We start from the raw sequence: 22964 nt of genomic DNA, 5'->3' as shown, positions 1-22964 counted from the left end.
GTTACTTAATTAGCTTGTTAGTTAATCAGTCAATTAGGGGTTAAAAATTGTGCATTCAGCTAGCACACTAAACCAAAGAAGTACAAAAAATACTCTTGGCCTATTCTTAAGAGTTCCCTTCAGATTCTTAACTCAGAACTGTGTAGAATAATCTCATTTCCTCTTCTCTCCCAACTACGCATTCAATCAAACAATGCGGTTGAGTAGGTAACACTTCTGCTTCATATTCAGGAGGTCCTGGGTTCAAATTTTGGCTCAGAGGCCAGCTATCCTGACTAAGTCTTGTCATGGTTTTCCTCAGTTCTTTTGGGACAGATTATGAAATAAGAGTTCAAATTAAGTCATGACTGCCTCCTTCCATAACACTGCCAACTAATTATTTGCTAAACCCCATCATTTGAAGCTATACTGACTGGGTTACTGGAAGTGTTGAACAAAATAGAAATAAATAAGTAAATAAACTATGTAAGTCATACCGAAAGTCATGAGCAACTTTCTTTTGCATGCAACCTGAGAACAGCAGCCAAAGGGAGTATGGTGGTAGGTGGAACCAGCTGTTGTGTTAATCTTTAGTTATTTGTGACGTCAATAGCTTCCATCACGTGACCAGTACCACTCCTAACAAAATGGCCGACAACCATATGTCGTTTCATCAGCGTGCAGTAATCGAATTTCTTGTGAAAGAGGAAATCCCTGCTGCAGAAATTCACCAGACTTCAGCGTGCTTATGGAAGTGTGTGCATGGGTACGAGCAGTGTTCGAAGGTGGGTGACACATTTTAAATATGGGAGCACCAACATCGAAGATGAACCTCGGAGTGGTCGTCCTCGAACAGTCTCAACTGAACGCAACAAGGAAAGAGTGGATGAGATCATTCAAGATGACAGGCGTGTGACTGTGGACACAATAGGCCGAAAACTTGGAATAGGGCACAGTGCAGTACAGGAGATGATTGGAAGCTTGGGCTATAGGAATGTTTGTGCTCGTTGGGTCCCGCGGTTATTGACCAAGGACCACAGAGGTCAGCGAAAAGCCATCACCTCAGAACTGCTGCAGAGATATTGACATGAAGGCGATGTTTTTTGCTCTGTATTGTGACAGGTGACGAAAGCTGGTTTCACCATTTCGAGCATGAACCGAAACGGCAGAGTATGGAATGGCACCATTTGCATTCTCCATCAAAAAAGAAGGCAAAGACAGTGCCATCAGCTGCGAAGGTGATGGGCACAGTCTTCTGGGATGCAGAGGGGTTTATTCTGGCCGAATTCCTGAAACCTGGGCAAACCATCAATGCTGCTTGTTATGTCCAGACGCTGCACAAGCTCCGTTGAGCATTGCACGATAAACGTCCGGGATGAAACATCATCATACTGCATGACAACGCTCACACCCATGCCGTTCGCCTCACATTGGAAGCAATTGCAAAGATGGGGTGGGAAGTTCTTCCACACCCCTCCTATAGCCCTCATCTGGCACCCTCCAACTACCATCTTTTCGGATTTGTGAAGGATCAGCTGTGTGGACAACGTTTTGAGACAAGGGAGGTAATTCAGAAAGCAGTGCGTCAGTGTCTTCAGATGGCTGGAATGGAATTCTACAGACGGGGAATTTTCAAACTCCCAGAACGCTGGGAGAAATGTGTACAAAGAAGTGATGATTATGTGGAAAAATAAAGAAAGGTCTGTAGATTGAGGTAAGGTATTTGGTTTGTCAATAATAATGCATGTTACTTTACAAAAAATTGTTGCTCATGACTTTCAGTACGACCCTCGTATGTACTCACCCACATTCCAGTTTCATGCGTGGTGCAACATTCAGGAACAGTCTCACATCTCTTATGATGTCTTCACTGTTCCCATTATACACAGCTTTGCAGAGTTCTGGTGGTGACAGTGATCTGTCATTCTCCACAACTCGCCATGTCAACGGGTCTGTGCGCTTGCTAGAACAAAACAATGATGTTGTTGAGTGCGAATTCTATACTTAAACTGGTAAAATTATGCAACATATAAATTGTACACATTGCAGTTTAATAAGTAATGTTGGTATTTGGTATCTATATTTACCATCAAAATCAATTATGCATGTGATATCCCAAATTTAATTTTATTGGCTCTTCACCTGACATGCTTCATTTGAATATCTTCAGGGTTTTCCATTATAATGTTTTTTAACCTAAGGTTTCTAATTGTTTACTAATCGCTACTAACTGTTATTAATTTTTTTTTTATTGGCGCTACAGCCCTCATTTGGGCCTAGGCCTACCTCCATGAAACTCTCCGTTTCACTTCAGTTTACTAGATCTTATACATATGGTAGGACTCCTTGGGCGGGTGATCAGCTCATCACAAGGCCTCTACCTGTACACAAACACAGAAAAACGCACACAAACATCCATGCCCTGAGTAGGATTCGAACCCATGATCCCAGCTTCCGAGCGAGCAAAGACAGTGCATGCCTTAGACTGCTCGTCTACTGTGACCGGCTGTTACTAATTACCTCACAAAAAATCTTTGCTGATGATTCTGTATGCTTACTACTTGTTTAAAATACCATTACAAAACCTCAGTATTTTCACTGAATTAATCCTGATGGAAATATAGTATTCTTTCTCTTTATGCCAGATTGCCTTTGTGCCTGGGTTCATTTTATAATTTTCTTCCATCCTTCATTTTTATTGCTCTTCCAAAGGATATTTTAACATTTTAAAGCCCAGTGGGTCTATATGTATCATCTGCAAGGTATAAACTGAATTTTTATATTTTATTTAAAAGACAGTCTTTAAAAGGGTAATATGGACTCTGAAGTAATTTTAGGTGCAAATGGCCATTTGAAGCAACAGATGAAAGAAAATACTTAGTTCACACTCTGGGAGCCTCTGCCAGGGAAAAAGTACTGGTATTTGGTATTTAATGGGACCAAATGTCACTATTTAATGCAATGTTTATCAAACTGTGGGCTGTGATGTACTCTAAGGGAGGTCACCAAATTCTCAAGAATTATTTAAAATGCAGTTATATCCATGTACAGCTTTGGCAAGTAAGTAAGATATAATGAGGTCAGTTCTGGAAAATGCAGCTGCACCCAATGAAACATTCTGAAATTGTCTTCATGAATATACGGGAATATTTTACAGCTTACTGCAAGAGCAGATAGGTTGTACAGCCACCATCATACAGTCTGACAGAGACCACCAACAATGGGCAGAACTGTAGCTTTCACTGACTAGCAGAGATGTGGCTGCATAATTATATGTACACATATAATTTTAGGGGTATACTCGTACAGTATACAGTTTACTATTTCAGGGGTTGTAGTAAGACAAAGTCTGAGGACCCTTGAAGTAAAGCTACTGTATTCATGTATTCAGGTTTTGAGTTCTAAGCTTGGCTCAGAGACAGACTGTCTTGACTGAGATTTTCTGTTACTTTCCTAATCCCCAAGACAAATTTTGTGCATAGCACCTTACGAATAAACATGCCACTAGAACTTCCTTTTGCATAAAGATTACTGTCTTCTGGAATGTAATGTAGTATAGTTAAGTGTAACTTTGCTGATGTTTTGGAGGAATGTGTTGCTTCCACCCGTAGGCGAAGGGAGAATGCTAATTTGAAAAGACAGCAAAAATCTACCAGGTACATGACATCACATCCGGGATAAGAGTAATCTTCCCAGTGACTGCTGTGAGAGCCTCAGATCTCACTTTCCTTTCATATTGTCACGTGTTGGGTATGTCATGCGACAAATAACTTCACGTGGGTCTTGGATTCAGCGAATCTTTATTGGACATTCACCCTTACACACCGTACAATTGTTATCATCTTAATTGTATTCTGCGGCGGCTGTCTTCCAACTGTCTTGTTTGTCGACTAGGTTCAAACTGTGCTCTATGAAGGCTAGATCTCAACTGTAGTCCTGTAGCTCTGTCGCTCTCGACTAATGTAGGTGTCTTGCGGACTGGATAGACAAAACTCGTTACCAGTGTATAAAGAGTGTTCTTGAAGCAACGGATTGCCGAACACGTGAGATCGAACCTTGGCGAATGGTGTTTCGTATTCGGTCCGCAGAACACCTACATAAACTGAGAGCGACAGAGTGGGGTTGAATACCTCCACCGTGACCCTGCGAGTTGTAGGAGGCGACGAAAAGGGAAGTCTCGAATCTGAGTCAGTAAAATATGGTCGCGAGTTCCAAGGGATTTGGCCCCGAGAAAGATTGTGCTGTCAAGGGCCTGCGGCATATACAAAAGACAGACTCGTCCTCTCATCAGAGAGGGCGCCCCACAGAAACAAGACCATAACCATCAGATGGTAATAATTAATATCTGGTCATGAGCCCCAGATGGGGCTCGACACCAAGACTTACTGACTGACTGACTGACTGACTGTCAGTCGCAATGTGACTTTGACTACAACACCACAGAGCTAATTAGCCTTCATACAACACAGTTGGAACCTAGTCGAGACGTCGCAGAAGTCACGTGATACAACAAGCGATAATAATTGCATGGTGTATAAGTGTGAGAATCCAAAAAAGAGTCGCTAAATCCAAGACCCATGTGAAGTTATTTGTCGCATGATACACCCAACACGTGACAATATCATTTTGCACAGTTACAGTGACTGCTCAAGGATAAAAGGGATTAAAAGCTATGCCAGAGGTTGCAAGAAGTACAAATGCTTCATATCTAAGGTTTACATAACAGCTGCAGTAATTATTTTATCATAATACATGTTGAAAAGAAAATTGGTTGGCACATCTCATGCATTCTTTGCGCAAAGTTCACAAAATAAATATATAATGGAGAAATCCTATCTATCTGTACATTTAATTGGTGAATCTGAGGAGTTCCAGAAAGATTTGGTTATTAGGGGCTGGAGGGTTGGCATTAAAATTTGTGAAATAATTTAATTTTTATTTCACATTGGCTCAACATACCTTATATTAAACTGGCACCACACTTCGTAAACTTTCTAAAAAAGAAAAGGCTCTCCAAACAAAAAGTGGTAAAAATCTCTTTAAAGCCTACAAATTTTATTTACAATTTTTTTAAATGATGCACATTGAATGAATACAAGGAAAATCAATTGCTCCCTTTTATGTAGCATGTTATTTGAGGTGTATTTTTTGGATCAGTAACTTTATATCAGCAATAAATGAATATAAGTCAGTGAGGTATGCAAAGTTATAATTATAGCCATGTTCAAGTGCATACTGTGTGCACTTCTATGACTCAATAATTAAGACTGCATTCATCTAACATGCTAAAGATGATACAGTCTCTTCTGTTCTTCCTTAACAATGAGACAGTCTGGCTATGACACAAGGTACATGTCTTCATATCTAAACCATGGACAATGTCTGAAGAAAACACTACCATGACAGTAAGACACTAACCAACAGACATTGTAACTCTTTTATGAAGAGTGCATACAGTTTATTAAGTTATAAAATAATTATGAATGTATCTTAACATTTTTCCTAGCCAGGACTTTTACACACTTTGGACATCAACCACCAGCCTAGATCAGTTAGGAACAGTATCTAGTATAATTTCTGCAATAGGGGCATGCAGAGGGTAGATTATGATACCTCCAATGATAGTTAACATGGCAACAAGGGTCAACAGGAGGTACCTACATCTTAACCTGGGTTCTATGCCATATTGCCAAAGTCTCTGGCAGAAATGAAGGATTTAAACTGTGAGAAAAAAAGAAAAATCAGCTGGGATCAAACTCAGAACCTTCTGTATGACAGCCCAGTGTCTTATGCAAAGACCATTAAGTCTCCTGAATATTAATATTACAGACTCAAACTGAATAACTTTCCTGAAAGCTGGTATAGTATCATGCCACTGGAGATTTCCGTATCTTGGTACTAACTCAACGAGACGTGAACTTGCAAGATGTCTTTCTTATTATATCTGTTATACTGCTCTCAACATGCACCATAACATAATTATTTGGGGGAGATGGAAATGAAAATGGAAACTTCAAGGGAAGAGACTGGGTGGGAAACCTAGGTAAGGTTTGGATAATATGAAAATTAATCTTCATAACAAGGAAAGTAGGCTAACAACAAGGGACTGATGAAAGAAGTCTTCTGGGATGTGGCACCATGTAGATATTGTGTTAACTGACGTTTCGGAGGAATGTATCCCCTCCATCTTCAGGGTAGAAGACAAGATGGAGGCGATATATTCCTCCAAAATGTCAGTTAACACAATATCTACATGGCGTCACATCCAAGAAGACTGCTTTCATCATAGTCTCTGTCATGAAAACCTCAAATCTTACAACAAGGGAACTGCTGGAAGCGGGGTTTTCTGCAGTTGAAACCAAAGTTATATGAAGAGGGCAACCCGAGTGTTGGAGGGAGGTGAGTGGCACACTGTGAGACTATGGATGAACAGATTCTGCTGAAAAACTAAATAGATGTACAATGATGATATTAATATTTTAGAACCATTCATTTCATCATGACAATAATGAATGTTAAATATTGTATGTTTGTTTACATTCCTGCGTTTATTAAAAAAATTGTGAATTCCATATAGTGTAAAATATAGATTTAAGAAGTCTTGCATTTAATGAATATTTTTCTCATCCTAGCCAAATCCTTATATAAACAATGCATTACTTTCCTCCATTCAGTGAATTTTTAGTACACAGAGGCCCACATTGCGTTTGGCACACATGTATCGGCTCTCACTTCTTCTCTCTCCAGTTGTGTTGTCTGAACACACATGACAGTGCCTGTTAGGATACTTTTTCTTTGGTGTTGGTGGTACAGGAGATGGAAAATGTCGTTCTGTAAGCCTGAGAGGTTGGTCACCATCTGAAGCAATCTGAAGAAGTGATCTGAAGGACGCCCTCTTTTACTTGTTTGTCTGCGGCAAGGGTATCCAAAATACAGCCCGCGGGCCACATGCGGCCCGCGATGTGATTTTAACCGGCCCGCGAAAGAATTGTGCAGAAATGCGCCAATTGAACTAATTTTCCAATGAGTACTGTTAAAGAAATGCTTGTTCATAGATTTCAAATTCATTAATTAGGATTGTGTTTAAAATATATTGATCCATATTATGTTAATATTAATATTATTCACAACCACTTTTATCAGATACCGAGTGGCTTTGGAAATTAGCATTTTTCGTTGATCTGGTGAACCATATGAACAATTTGGATTTAAAGTTGCAGGGTGAAAATAACTTAGTCTGTGATTTATTTGCACTTATCAAGGCATTCAGAGCAAAGTTGATACTTCTGGAAAGCCAAGTGAAAAATTGTAACTTTGTTCATATGCTATACTGTGCAGAGCTGCATTAAAAGGGTGAAGCAGAATTTCCTTCCTCGTTTGCAAATTTAGTCATTTCAGATTTGAAAGAACAATTTCGTAAGCGATTTGCTGATTTGGATGCCAGTGCTTAGGAAATTAAATTGTTTCAAAATCCGTTTGACTGTGATGCTGCAGATGTCCCAAGTCAAATTCAAATGGAAATTATTGAAGTTCAGGAAAATTATCACATTAAAGACAAATACAAGGAAGGAAATTTGATCAGATTTTATAAATTTCTTAACTTTTAGCAATTTCCAAATTTAAAGAAATTTGCTTGTAACTTTATCTCCATTTTTGGGATGACATATCTGTGTGAACCACTTTTTCCCAGATGAAGTACATCAAGTCGAAATACAGGGCAAATTTATCCGATGAACATTTTAAGTCGCTACTTGTGATTAGCGTTTCAAAATTTGAACCTCAATTTAATCAGATTTTAAGAACGCAAAAAGAGTTCCATCATTCACATTAATTGTTTTATTATAATTTGTGATGAAAATATGAGCATTTGCTGCTACTGTCTGTTGTCATTAATATACGATAATTTATTCCCACGTACTTTGTATTTAGTTTATGAAATTCTGTGCTTTCAATAAAAATATATATCTGGAGTTATTAATTTCTCATTTTATCCGGCCTGTTGAAAGTGCTGAGTTACCTAATGTGGCCCGCATTTCGAAAAGTTTGGAGACCCCTGGTCTAGGGATATGGTAGTTTAGTTTCATTGCGCTCCAACAGATGTCACGGGGAAGTTGATATGGACAGTATCTACCGGTGTGTACTGTGCTCTGAAGGGTGTTTGACCAACTACTTTATAATGAACACTATGAATCATCGATCACGTAGAGTCGATAAATATCATTGAACAAATCAATCGAAATGAAAGTATCTGTCCGTCTTTTCTGTCTCCATGTGGAGTATAAAACTGTCGACAGTATATAAATGTCGCCAACCAATTCTGTTACAAACCAAATGGGATTATCGGTTCGACTTTTTCATGCTAAAAAAATAAAACCTACAACCTAGCTGGTTCAGTTCTATTTTCGTTTTTATCGTGTCAGATGTTACAATATAACTTATTTTGATAACGATCGATGAAATTGGATTAAAATTGCCAGCAAATACTTCGCCAAAATGTAACAATCGACATAACAAATTAAAAATTTATTTCAGCTGTAGTCAGAATGTGAAAAATTCGAGTTCATGGAAGACTAGTAATGTATACTTCATGTTTCTGTTATTGATATAACACTTCAAAATAACAGTCCGTGTAAGATATTAATTTCCTGCCTATCCTGTACCACTCTGCAATTGGCTGACAACTGCAGAACTAGTGAACAGTGAGTATCCATCTGAAATCTATGAGCGATTGACGTTATTCTAATTACTGCGTTAACAATCCAATTAATACACCCCACTAAATAACTGCTTCATATGCTCATGCATTAACCAACATTCATCTGCAGCTATAAAAATGATTTTCAGTCTTTACTTATCTGTGTAATTGAAAGTCTATCATTCCATGGATTTAAACTAAATTTCACTTTGGCAGTTCAACGACAGAATTTTCACGCTGAATTACATTTGGTTCATTACATTCCAGCAGGGCTTCTACTCTACATGAAATTAAAATCAACTTAGTAAAAAATTTTTAGTTTGCGAAAAATGTGCGAATGCCTGCATATACAGAACAACCTAATCAGTACTGTCCTTGATTAAATTTGGTACTGAGGAGAGAATTTGATTATTGGTATATTACAACAATTAAATGGCGTATAATTATGCTGTGATAAGAATTAAGATTTAATCACTGGCTGGGCACATCTAAGCAGAGTTACTGCATTGTGCTGTTTACCATGATCTGTAAGAAAACTAAAAGGCCTAACATGTTTTTAAATTTATATCATTACACTTCATTTACATTGTCTCATCTCCTGTTATAAAACATGAAGCACAATACACATTATTTTATTCATTTTCTGCAATTTATAATTTTCCATTCTTCTTCAGCCATTGTGATCTGGGCTCTGTGGCCTGCTCCAATTCAGAATTCATTATGAAAATGTGGATCTTTTAGATATTTGGTATGACGCCTTGGATGGAGGACTGAACCATCACAAGGCCTCTACTTATGAAAACAGTACCATATAAAAAAGGACACCTGTCTCCACCATCCATGATCCCCTACATGGTTCACCATTTATAAATCTTTTGACCATTCTCTGAAAGAATGTGAACAGGATGTCTGATTCCATTTTATACTGTTACTTTTTGTACCTGTTGCTATAACAAGCAGGTTCCTTTCCAACTCTACATTTTCCTTAGTGTCTGGTCAAAACACGTTCCATGTGTATCTAGCCATTGCTGCAAGGCATTTACTGTTCAAGGACATCAGAAGCAGGTAGGTGGGTCCCCCTTCCACAAATAAATTGCCCATGTATGAATGTCCTGTACAACTCCTTACTGCGGAAGAGATTTTCTCTTAGCCACTGTGTCCAGACCAGTTCTGGGTGGGTAGATTCTGCTAGCACATGAAAATGGCAACTGAACTTCATGTAGAGCCAAGGTATAGAATGTGCATAGCTCTACATCCATTCCCCCTACACACATCACCTCTATGGTCTCCATTTCTGTACATGCAGTACAGTGTTACATGACTGAGTTTATGCCCTCAAATTTAGAATACTTCCAAAACTAACTCCAACAAACAGTATGTAGTAGTAGAAACATCATTTGAAGGGGAAATGAGGTAAATAATAATTTAATTCCCTCACATCCTAAAATTTTGGATTTGTTTCTGTATTGAAAAAAAAACTATTCTTTTTTTGTCAATACTACATACTGACATCATTAATATTTAAATAAATTTATTAATGACAATATTTAAATGATACCTAAAAGATTTAATGGCTACAGTTTGTAGAAGTTGCAGGGATATTCCTCTTGACTTTTCATCTCCATGTAGGTGAGTCCTAGTCAAGAAGCCAGTCAAGAAATTCTCTGTTTTGCGGAACAAGGCACTTCATTACTGTGTTCACAAGAGCCCACCAGTGGACCCTATCCTGAGCCTGATAAATCCAGTCCACAATCTCACACAGTATTTTCATAACATTCCTTCTAATTTTGTCTTCTCATCTATGCCTGGTTCTCTCAAGTGATTTGCTTCCTTCAGGGTTTCCAAACATAATTTTGTATGCATTTCTCATATTTTCCAAGCATGAGACAATATGCTTATCATACTCTCCTTTATTTGCTTATCCTAACAATTATTAATTTTCTTGGCATGTAATTCCTTTATCCTCCTGTAACTTTCTCTTGAGTCTAGGAATGATCCTCAGCTTTCACATACCCTAAATATATCTTCCCTTTTCAGGCTGAAGGAATTGCCAAAAATATCACATGTCAAAATGCAGTTTCACATGGAGTTTTCCATGCCAAATAGCATTCATTAGATGTACAGTGACCTCTTGTCCTCCCATAATAAAAATTAACTGTTGATTGTTCATACTTACTCTTTGACAGGAATCATGCCAACAGCTGTAAATGAGAACAAAATATGAATTATTGTTTATTTCAACTTGGAGCTACCTGGATATCAGATTAAATCTCATGGAGCCAACGTGCAGAACTAAAGGCTCTTTATAAGCTAGGTCATATTTTAATTCACAGAGAACTCTAATTCAAAGGACCTTTGTGCAAATCAGCGTACAGTGTGTTGTAATGCACGAATTTGGTACTGCCAGAATATAAATTTTGGCAGTATTATTTTAAATTAGCTCATATGTGTTTAAAACTTTATTTTCCTTGAGTTCATGACATCTTTAAACATGTATGAAGTGTAATTTTTAAAATGTGTTTATTGTACACAGCAAACTAGTCACACAGAACTATTTTCCATAATCAATATGGAAGAAGAAAGCAGTCTTCTGGGATTTGGCACTGGGTATATGTGGTGTTAACCGATGTTTCGGAGGAATGTATCGCCTCCATCTTCATGCTCTCACATAGCTGTGTATATTTCCAACACCAGTCTGCTTTTACCGGTTCTCACGGTCTCTTCGCTTTTTTCCTTCTACCCTGAAGATGGAGGCGATAAGTTCCTCCGAAACGTCGGTTAACACCACATATACACAGTGCCAATTCCCAGAAGACTGCTTTCTTCATAGTCACCGCCGTGAAAGCCTCAAATCTTACAATATGGAAGAAGTTTATCTCAATGAAGAATTCTGTAATATTGGCTACTGATAAGCAGATGTATAGAGAAGGGTATATTTCTAATAAGTATAAACCCTAATCATTAATGTATCTCGATAATAATATATATGGACACGTCCTGTATCATTGTATTTTGATCTACAGGGCAAAATAAAAAAGAATGAATGAAAGAGAAGAGGAATGTATAAGAACAACGAAAGATAATATCTAAAACCCAAATATGAGACAAAATCTCAAAGTGGAAAAACATATATGAAGGGTTCATGAAGTTATGGATGAAATGGGATGGACATGTGTTACACAATGTTGGACAACTTGATTGCCTGAAAGTTTAAAAAATGAAAATGTTGAACAAATAACAAAGGCAGACACCAAGAATAAGATGGAGAGACCAAATAAGGATTATAGAATCATGAATGGAGATGTAAGAGGAGTGCATATAGAGTATAGAGGAAAACTGAGAAGGACTTCTCAGTGGACAACCCAACTTTGTGAAGATGATATCAGCTGTTGATTTTTTTTAATGTCCTAACAATGCAACTAGTCCAGGGCTAACGAGCATTTTTATTCTCACTTAAACTACTGCTACTATAACGAAACTCTGAGATTATGCCCACTGGTGTGTCCCAGCATCTGGTGTCTTGAGCACATTGTTGTTGCACTTGTATCACCATTTACACTAACGCACACTTGCACTACACTAGTTCAAACAGCTTGAGTCTCTTGAGCCTTCTCGCTGTCCTCTCATCAAGAAGCTGTATCACTTCGACGTTCCTGTGGTTGTGAAGTCGATCTTTGTGCTTCTTGGCTATCCTTTTAATTTCGGCAGTGACCATCCTAATGCCAAGATCCCTGTGCATGTCATGATTACGGGCATACCAAGGAGCATTTACTATTCCCCTCAGCTGTTGATGATTAGAGATTTTGAAATGGAAAGGATCATGAAATATAAGGGTGCATATTTAAATATGGTGATATACTTCAAACATATACATTATTATAATTGTTCCTGCAAGCTCATACAGTTATGTCAGCATACATACAAACAAACTGAGTAATATATGTGTATGTATGTGTATATACACATGCCCGTGCATGTGGGTGCATGTACTAACACATGCACACATTCTGATAAAATAATTTTCAGACACATATATTTCAAGTTACACAAAATGTTCAAAATGGCCATGAAACCGTAGTGTGAAACATAGTTAGAATGACAGAGACAAAATTAAAATAGAAGCAGCAGTAATGAGAACTTCATATAAATACTGGTACATGAGAAACTTAAACTCAGAAATATAGTTGATAATATTGCTGCATACAGAAACAAATAGAATGATCGTGTGGATTGGAAGTATGATGATATATGGCTGATGATAGCATGAATTCATAAACCTACAGGATGAAAAGTAGAGGAAGATCAAGGAGTGTTGAGTCTAGTACAGGCATTAAGTTGTCTGGTGCATGAAAACAGTAACTTTACATTCATGTATTAGATTGATAACTAGAAATAAATTTATTATGTGAGCAGAAAGAAATGATTTCACACCACCATTTTCCCAAATTCCAGTTTACATAAGTTACGTTAGTTGTTACTCACTTCTGACTCTGAGTTCGAGGTGATTCTGATTCTTTATGTATGACAACACCTCCCGGTGGACAGCATCCACTACTGAATATCCATTTATCCTCATGATCTGATCGCCAATCTATAGAACAAACATGTGTATACTGAAAGTTGATGCAGAATACTGAAGTTCAATCCACAATACAACGAATTTCAATATAGAATATGTTGAAGTTGACAGTGCAACAGTGAAGTTCAGTATGTAGCTTAATGGAGTTAGCTGTGAAACAATGAAGCTCAATAATGTTGTATTTTAGCGTCCTGTTGCACTGATTCTTGTCCATGATATATACGTATTGACCGTCTTCTTGTGCACACAATCTCATATGTCACTTCACTACATGTTTTGGCATCACTGTGCCACCCTCAGGTGTGTTATTTACGTTAAACTATTGTACTGCTCACCATCATGTGTCATTTATAAAATGATGGCGAGCAGTGCAATAGTTTAATGTAAATAACACACTTGATGATGGCACAGTGATGCTGAAACATGTAGTGAAGTGACATATGAGATTGTGTGCACATGAAGACGGTCAGTACTACATATCATGGCCAATGAAGCTTAGTTTACAGCACACTGAAGTCAACTATGTAATGACAGTCTTCAGCATATAGCCGAATTCCATTATGCAATTACAATACAAATAATTTATTAGAGTACTGGAATCAGAGTGATTCTGTGTATCTGATAGGTCTGTCATTTTATATTGCTTGGGTAAGAGGCTGGAAACTATGCCAGTAGTTATAAATGTTTTATTCCTGAACACCACACATATAAAGCATCTATTAAATAACCAGTATAGCTCTTTTATTGCAACTAACCTTCAGTCCCTGACAATGTGCCTCTGATCCTTGTTCCACTGCAGAAACAAAGAATCCAGTGCCATGCTCTCTACCACCGCGAACTGAGAATCCAAAGTTCGGTGGACCATGATGATTCCCTGTCAGTCGTCGGTGAAGGAGTATGATTCGTGTTCTGCCTTGCCCATTGCCCCCTCCACTGCTGTCAGATGTGCAGACAGATGATGGGGCTGAATAATTTGGGATTAAGGAGCAGTACTCCATCTGCTGATGAGGAGGAACCACCATTCTGTGGAGTAAAACACACCATCAGGTAAGCCAACAATTTTACCACGTACTCGTTGTTTCTATCTGTTCCTGGATAACTTAATGAACACACGGACCATTTTAAAAATGGCTGTAGGTTTCACCCATTGAATACCAGCTCGGTCTCCAGGGGAAAGAAGGGTGGAGCAAAAAACTGGCCAGTTACTTCCATCTATCGTCTCTGCATGAGAATGGAGTTTTACTTTCACATCTCCTACATATCGTCCTGGCAAGCTGTTTAAGTATTGAGACAAATTTATTTTAAACTGTATTTGTGGCATTTCACCCTGCGTAGTCATTTTAAATGTAATATATATATATATTTTTTTTTTGAATGTGCAACGTGTACAACGAAAATACTTTAGGAGAACTGAATATATCACAGTCGCTCAAAATATTGTGGTATGTAGACCCACTGCTAGGCAGCGACCGCTAAACAAACAACTAGACAACAGCCGTTACTAGGCAGCGACCCGTCAAGACCAACAGAGGAACGGCGTTTTCTGTGCTGTCTGTGCTGAGATGTTATAAGCAGGACAGTTAGTTAGTGAGAGATGACTCGAGTAATTTGGTTGGTGAGTGAGTTAAGAGGACAGCTGAGGCTGTCACTGTGAGCTGTTGCTGTGGGAAGATGGTAGCTGAGGCCGGGGATAATTCGGGAACCCACATGAAGGGGAACGTCTGCCGTTGGAAGCCGCTGCTGAGCAACGGCTAGTGAAGATGTGACTGTGGATACTAGTGTGTGTGTGTAATAGTGAATTGTAAAATGTAGTCATTCACTGTATAAAAGAATCCAGTTACCAATTCAAACCCCGTCTATAGTTACGCTCAATCACGTGATAATATTTTGGTATAGTAATGATAACTATGCGTCATTTGTACTTAACACGTGAAAGCTGAACTGTGACATGTCACAGACTTTGTATGTAATAACATTCTGCATCTGAATTTGTTGCACTACAAGAAGTGGGGAATTATATAACAATGCAGAAGTGCCTTGGGTTCGAGTTAGGACTTATCATCATATTATTTATGTCCTGAACCGTTCCAAATAAATAATGATCCTTTTTAGATGACAAATAAATTGTATTCTTTGTAAACTTACAAAGACTGAATCCTTGGAACCTGAAAGTGTAACATGTCGACAGGGTGTGACCTTAAAAGGAATCAAATAAATGGAAAATGGGGAACGTTACACAAGGAAAGCCTCAAATCTTACAAGGAATGTCTTGATCTGTGCAGAGGCTACAATGGGTTGGATATTCATTCATTCATTTGTAATCTGTCAAGACGACAGGTCCACAGTCTCTTCCAAAACAGTTCCTCCACTTGATCCGATCTAGAGCTTTCTCCTTCAAATGAAAATATCCTCTTCTGTCCCCAAGGTCATCCAGCAGCATCTTACGTCTTCTTCTTCGTCTTCTGGTCACTTCTATCCGCCCCTCTATCTTTTCTTCGATAACTTCTTTTAGAAGGCCGTTACCGCGTAAGATACAGATATATACATATACCAAAAGGTAGGATGGGGGCGACAATGCATACATACTGAATTTTGATGAGGAAACATCTGGAAAGTGGATGCCTTTAAGACCAAGTAGGAGATAGTAAGTAAAGGTAACGTGGAGTTATTTCGGGGTTTAATTAATTAAGCACCACGCAGTGAAGACATATAGGAGAAATAGAGGTATAGCTCCTCCATTCCTAACCCCGGCAATAGATGGATGTGAGTGGTCAGCTCCACGCCCTGCTGCTCTAGTAGGAAGCAGGACAAAACAAGAACAACAAAATAACAAACTCCGTGGTTTTAGTCCGCAAACGAACTATACAGACCGAGCGACCGCCGCTTGTCGGCGAAGTTAGTGCCAACTTTAGCGGTGTCGCGTGGTCAGCGCAACGAATCCCCACGGCCGTTAATTTCGGTTTTATAGACCAGAGCCGCTATTTCTTTGAAATAGCTCCTCAATTATCCTCACGAGGCTGAGCGGACCCCGTTCCAGACCCACTACTTCTCAGAAAATCTGGTAGCGCCGGGAATCGAAACCGGGACCTCTGGATCTGTAGCCAGGAACTCTGACCACCAGACCACAGAGGCGGTCAGCAGAAGGACTACATTCAAATATATATTAGGGAGGTGGGCTGCGAGGATAAGAGATGGATGGAAGTGGTTCACCTTTATGTCCATTGGCGGGCATTGATATTAGCGTACTGGACTTTTGGTTTGCAAGTTATCCACAGCCATACCACCAAAATGGAGTGTCCCATATTGTGAAACTGAAAATCTGGCAACAACACATTGAATGACATGCCACATTCCAAATAATCAGAGTGTGACACTCATTCCAAAATGTCGAGGACAGCCGTTACTTGCATCATATATTACAAGGTCTTATCCTTATTCTTTTTGTAAAACAATTCAAATTTTCTGACTCGCAGCATTCTCCTTGCATGTTTGTTTTTTGAAAGATAGATAGATACGAAACTGCTATTGTTGAACAGTCACAAATAGATAGACGGAACGATATTTTTCGTTATTTAAACTATATGGAAACCTAGAGATCACAGGAGCCAATATATCTAAGTACAGTGTGTAAAGCGTTAATATAAGTCCTTTTTTGTACAATCCTAATATGTTGACGAACAGTCAGCTGTGTCAAGTGTGAAGACACAAAGAGAAATGTTTCAAATAAGGAGCAATGAATAGCCTTTATAATAACAAACATAATGAAACAATAGGCGGCGGCAGGCGGCCAACACAAATGGCCGTGACGAAGAAAACACTATTGTGACACTCGTATGCGACACGAATTGAAAAGTGAAATGTTTTTAAATCCTGAAGCATGGAAACATGCGATTTTTTTTGTTCAACACAATCAAATGTACGTAATCATCGTGGAAATAAAAGGATTTCGATAAATGGTTCATGAACGGCATCTATAGTAATATAACTAAACATATCTACTCTGGCTACTAGACCCTGAAGTTGGGCGACAATTAATGAAGCGAATCTGCTCTTTATTTCTTTATCTCGGAATATCGTTAGTTCACAGAGGAGCAGGATCAAGAAAAGAAATCTTGTAAATTTTTCGTTGCAGGCTCAGAAATGTCATTCAATGTTAGAGATGGACGGTTTTTAAATTCCAGTTCTCTTCAATAATTTATTTGTACCCATACACTGAACATGTGGCAGGTAAACAATTTATGTGTTTATAAATTTTCTTCCTTACAAAAGAAACTTGAATATTTTTGACTTGGTTCATCCTGGTCCGTCACGCTAGTAACAGTATAAAAGATTATTAACGCTGTCCAGTGTGATTCATAAATTTTGTGTTTTTTAATCTTTCATCCTTTACACGTTTCGGTCGGAGCGACCATCTTCAGAAGGACAATATCAATGCATACGGAATCTTTTATACTTGAATAAGTCAGTTAAAATTTAAATTTTGGGGTGCCGGAGTTTGAATCCCTGATCTTGCATTTCAGCATCCTACTCTAATTAAATTCGTATGGTATAGAATAAATTTATTCTGCATTAGTACTTTAGTTCTCAAAGTCCTACTGCAACCTCAACTGATTACTCCTCGTGTAAATTTATTTCTATTGTACTGCCTTTCTTTCCCACCATACTTTCCCGATTCTCATATCCATACATTCATATTTTCAGTTTTCTGTCTTCATTCTCACTTCTTACTATTCTCTTCGTGGCTATTTCTGCATCGACATTCCGAAACCTCTTGTCCAAAATCCGGTGCTTCCAAATCTTTGTTCATTCACGTCCCAATATGGGGCTCCAATCTTCTTTACCACACATGGGACCAATTTCCTGTTTCCTAACCCCTATTTCGCACCATATAATTCCTCTCCTGGCGTCGCCTGTACGTGGTTCTATATATTCCACCTTCTCTAAGTTGCTCCTTAAACTTTTCCAGAGTATCAGGAAGCTTCTCTGTCTATCGCTCTCTCTCTCATTATACATGTTTCGTTTTACGTGAGCACATCCTTTCTTTATTTATATCCATACTTTTTTTGTTGTTATTTTTCCATTTTCCAACATATACCGAACTCCCATTCTTTCCAATTCCTGTTCAATTCTGTTCATCCAGTTATTTCCTCCAGCCTTTTTTCTGCTCTTTTGCGTCCTACAATGGATTTGTCTCATCTGTTTCCAGCAATCCTAATCGATATTTCATTGCCCTCTATACAATCGTAATACTTTTTTCTGCCTGTTTAGCATCCTGAATTTCTTCATACACCGCCATTTTTTTATATCACTGAGACCTCCGTTAGTCTTCTACAGAATAATTCATGCATTTCCCCTGCTTCACTCCATCCATCATCCAACCCCCAAATTTTAAGTAATATCATTATCCTTGTCTCTATTAGCGAAGTACATAATTGTTCCAATAGTCTGACCTCTGTATTGGCGCTCTGCTAAACATACGTGTACATTAATAGAATTCAATAATAGTTTCCCCCTAACTGATGCCTGTTTCCTTTCATTTTCCGATTTTCCTCTATTATCCAGGATTACACCTAGGTATTTAACTTTTTTGGTTATTTCTGTTCCCTCTGTTCTCAGTCTCCATTTTTCACTCTAATTTAATTTTCCTCCTTTCTTAAACTATGATACGCGTATGTTTGTTTTCTCTACAGTTATATTCCTTAGTGTGCAAAATTGCTGTTTACAATAAATTGCTCTTTGCAAGCCTATGCTAGTAGGCCGCGCCATAGCTCAAGAGGGTTAGTCGCTGGCTTTCCACCGCGGCTGCCCGGGTTCGATCCCGGGTCTGGTCAAGTGGGATTTGTGGTGGACAAAGTGGCGCTGGGGTAGGTTTTCTCTGAGTACTTAGGTTTCCCCTGCCAGTCTTCATTCTACCAATTGCTTCACAATCACCCTCACCTAACATCTGAGGCTGGTACAATAGACCAGAAGTGCCGCAGTGCAAGGGACTTAGTCCCACCCCACTAGCAAAAAAGAAGCCTATGCTACTTACTGAGCCTGCCACCAAATCTTCGGAAAGAACTAATCCCGTTGCCTGTTTTTTCAAAACAATCGGAAGAGAGATGAAATGAATTCTGTATCAGTGGGTCAATCCAGTACAGCTACCGGCATGTAAGTTGCAGTTTGAAGTTCAACTAAGACGATTAACTGTGATTCAGAGAAAGGAAAAGGGGACCCCATAAATGTTTAATGGCAATTTTATCGACATTCCGTGGCCATATTTAGTAACGCTGCTGTGTATGGACGTAGACTACTGAAACAGGAATAAAAAATCAAAGAACTAATAAACCAAGGCAAGACAAAGCTTTACTGGCCTGAAAATACAGATTTAAAATTCAATTAACAGCTTTAGGGTAGAGAAGCAAGTGAGTCACCATGTGTGTTGAGTGCGACTGTTCTCGGTCAGCTCGTGCCTGGGACGTCATATAATGACCATGTACCATCTATATTCCTCTGCTTGGTGCTGCCACACAATAGAGCCTTTGCCTCCTCTAGCATATGCAAAAAAAAAAAACTCTGTGGCTTTAGGCCGCAAGCGAACTATATCGACCGAGCTACCGCCGCTTGTCGGCGAAATTAATACCACCTTTTGCGGATAGAGGGTGTTGCGTGGCCAGGGCAACGGATCCCCATGGCCGTTAATCAAGGTTTTCTAGACCGGAGCAGCTATTTTCTTGAAAAAGCTCCTCAATTATCATCACGAGGCTGAGTAGACCACGTTCTAGACCCACTACTTCTCAGAAAATCTGTTAGAGCTGGGAATCGAACTCGGGACCTCTGGATCTGTAGCCACGAACTCTGAAACTAGACCACAGAGGCTTTGCCTCCTCTAGCATATACATATTTTCTAAATAGGCTGCTCTTACCAACATGCGATAGAGCTCCTTGCAAGGAGAATGAGACAATTTCAAGGTTTTTCTATAATCAGAGGACAGCATCGAAAATCGTAGACTACGGGTATAAAGGTGAAGGTAAAGTTATTCCTGTGCTTAATTAATTAAGCACTAAGTCCTGAAATTGTATGGGGTAGTAAAGTTGAAGTTCCACGATACTTAGCCTCGTACTTAATGGAGGTGAGTCATCAGCTTTGCGCTTCAGCGGCTCTACCCCCGGAAAAGAGCCCCGGTATAGGAGGCGTGGTCGTCCATACCCATATTGCAATTCAAACCATCGCAGTTCTCCGTCAAGGATACGTGGACTATAATACTTTATAACTCTCCGGCTATCTGCTTGGCAGACAGTCGTCCAAAGTCATCCTACTAAGTCACAAAGCGTTAGAGATATCTTCCGCAGAAGTTCGTCTGCTGGTAAAACCAATCTCACAGCCTGCAGCACTCAAGCTCATCAGAAACCCGGATATGAAAAGTTTCGGACTGCTCTAAGGAAATCCCAGCAATACGTACGAGAGATGTGCCGCATGCTGGTTTCTGTTGAACCGTGATCTCCAGTAATTCGCTTGGATAGATTTCTGTTGGAACGTGATATCCAGGAAACAGCCCCATCGGGTTTCTGTTAATATCCGCTATTCATTCTCGACCGGCTCTCTCGTGAATCTCCATCCTGCACAATCAACTCGGACGGGTTTCATTTAATCACTGATCCCCGGAAATCTGCACCAGATGCGTTTCTATTGAACCTCTATTTGCAGTAATCCGCATCTGACAGGTTTATTCTGAACCTTGATTTTTGATAGTACCCCTTTGGAAGAGCTCTTAAATATTCATCTCTAGCAATCCTTTGGAAGAGTTGTTATTTAATCTTGATATCAGTTAATCGCTGTTGGTTGGGTTTCTATTGAACACTGATCTCCACTCGTCGCTCTCTAGCTAGTGTCTGGTTAATTCAATCCGAGTTAGTCCTTATTGAGTGAACATCTGCTGAAAGTCCCTCCAACTGTGGCGCATAACCAGCAGCTCCTGTAGTTGTGTGTTTGCATGGCTGAGTTTGTTAATTCAGGCTGTGGGAAAATACATTTTACTGGAAAGTTACGATACCTTCACAAGTGCGTTCTGGTGAGGTAAATGTTATGAAAGAAGGGAATTTATTTCGGTTCCCTGCAGGTAGTTCGTACAGACACAACCGAATTGTAATAGTTTATGCGTAGCTACATCGTACAGTTGTGACGTTCTATGATGTAAAACGGAAATGACAGATCCTTTTGTTCTCAGTTGCTGTTCTCTGTAGAGTTTTAACATAAATATTTTCCTGCAGAACTCGAAGTGCAGCGAGCATTGAAATATCGGCCAACTTCTCTGACACTACTTCCTGTAGTTTGAGAGGTGCTTCGTGTGAAATAAGAAAGAAAAATATATATGTTGCTACTCTGTGTCATTTACTGACATACATACTTGTTCGTTTATCAGCTAATACAGTGACACGTGCGCTTCCTGAGAAACCTGATAGTTACTTTTGGCTAGTCAGGAAATTCCCTGTATTTAGGGAATAAGAAGGTGCATCACTCTTTCATAAAAGTGCACTGTTAGAACTTATCCCGAGCAGGTTGAATCAATTAAAACCCTCACACCCAATTTCCCCAATATTTGTTTTAATATTACCCTCTCACCTACGCCCAGGTGTCCCACAAGGCCTTTTCCTTTGAGAATTTCGAACCAACCTGCCGTATGCATTTCTCGCCTTCATGTATGTTCCATGTTTCTTCTGTCTCATCATCCTTGATATAATAATTAACAGTGTCAGGTGGGAAAAAACGGCCTCCGTAGTCTAGGGGTAACGTTCCCACCTCATGACTCAAGGTACGCGGGTTCAAACCCGGGGAAAAATTCAGGGAACAAGTCCTCCGGGAGGGACTTTAAGCCGTGGGTCCCGTGTCTTAGATTTACGGCACGTAAAAGATCCACATGTCTCTAGGAGACCTCTGAGCAAAATTAGGCAAAATGTTTCCCGCCCAAGTAGTTTCCAATGCCTCCGGTAGATGGGGAAGTTATTGGGTACCAATGCCAGTAGAGGGCCGACCTCGCTGGCAGAAAGGGGAGTTATCGGGTACCACTGCCAGTAGAGGGCCGACCTCGCTGGCAGAAAGGGGAGATAGCGGGCACCAGTATCGGTAGGGTATGGAGGCAGTAGAAATTAAAGGGGGACGTACAACAGACTATTAGTCGCGGTGCATGGGGAAAGCCACCACCTCTATACTGAATAACTGAATCAGGTGGGACTGCACACTGTGAAGCTTGCGTAGTTGGGAGGTCGCGATCAACAGCTTGAAGAACTATGAGGTACTGATACGAGTATATTACGAGCATAAGTCAAGTACTGACTTGCTCAGTAAGGGACACTCCGTTGTATCGGTTGCCATGTTTCAGTCTGCTTTAAATGTTAAGGTATGTCGGAAGGTTATGTAAGATTTGAAGTTTTCTCAGCGGTGACTATGAAGAATGTCGTCTTCCCAGAAGACGTCATTCATCGATGTCAGAAAAAAAAAAGAACTCCGTGGACTGTAGTCCGCCGCTTGTCGGAGAATTTAGTGCCAACTTTTACGGATAGAGGGTGTCGCGTGGTCAGCGCAACGGATCCTCACGGCCGTTAATCTGTCGGAAGAGATTTTTATAACCTGCTTCACGTATTGCATAATATAAATTGGTCTTCTCCTTCAGGTATACGTGTCTGTCTATGCCAATAATTTCTCAACCAACTAATACATTTTCATGGCCCTAT

General features: G+C 39.5%; 1 protein-coding gene across 5 annotated transcripts in view; it reads right to left on the bottom strand.

Moving 5' to 3' along the window:
• LOC111870555 overlaps window positions 1-22964 on the bottom strand; it is a 116520-nt gene that overhangs the window by 33142 nt on the left and 60414 nt on the right. For all 5 annotated transcript variants that reach the window (XM_023862930.2, XM_023862931.2, XM_023862932.2 and 2 more), the window contains 4 exons: window positions 14009-14276; window positions 13157-13265; window positions 10851-10875; window positions 1784-1942 (listed from right to left, as the gene is read on the bottom strand). In XM_023862930.2, coding sequence (XP_023718698.1) covers window positions 1784-1942; window positions 10851-10875; window positions 13157-13265; window positions 14009-14276 — 561 coding nt within the window. The remainder of the gene's footprint in view (window positions 1-1783; window positions 1943-10850; window positions 10876-13156; window positions 13266-14008; window positions 14277-22964) is intronic.

The sequence above is a fragment of the Cryptotermes secundus genome, unplaced genomic scaffold (assembly GCF_002891405.2).
Source record: "Cryptotermes secundus unplaced genomic scaffold, Csec_1.0 scaffold117, whole genome shotgun sequence".
Lineage (NCBI taxonomy): Eukaryota > Metazoa > Arthropoda > Insecta > Blattodea > Kalotermitidae > Cryptotermes > Cryptotermes secundus.
This window is presented reverse-complemented; position numbering and strand designations above follow the sequence as displayed.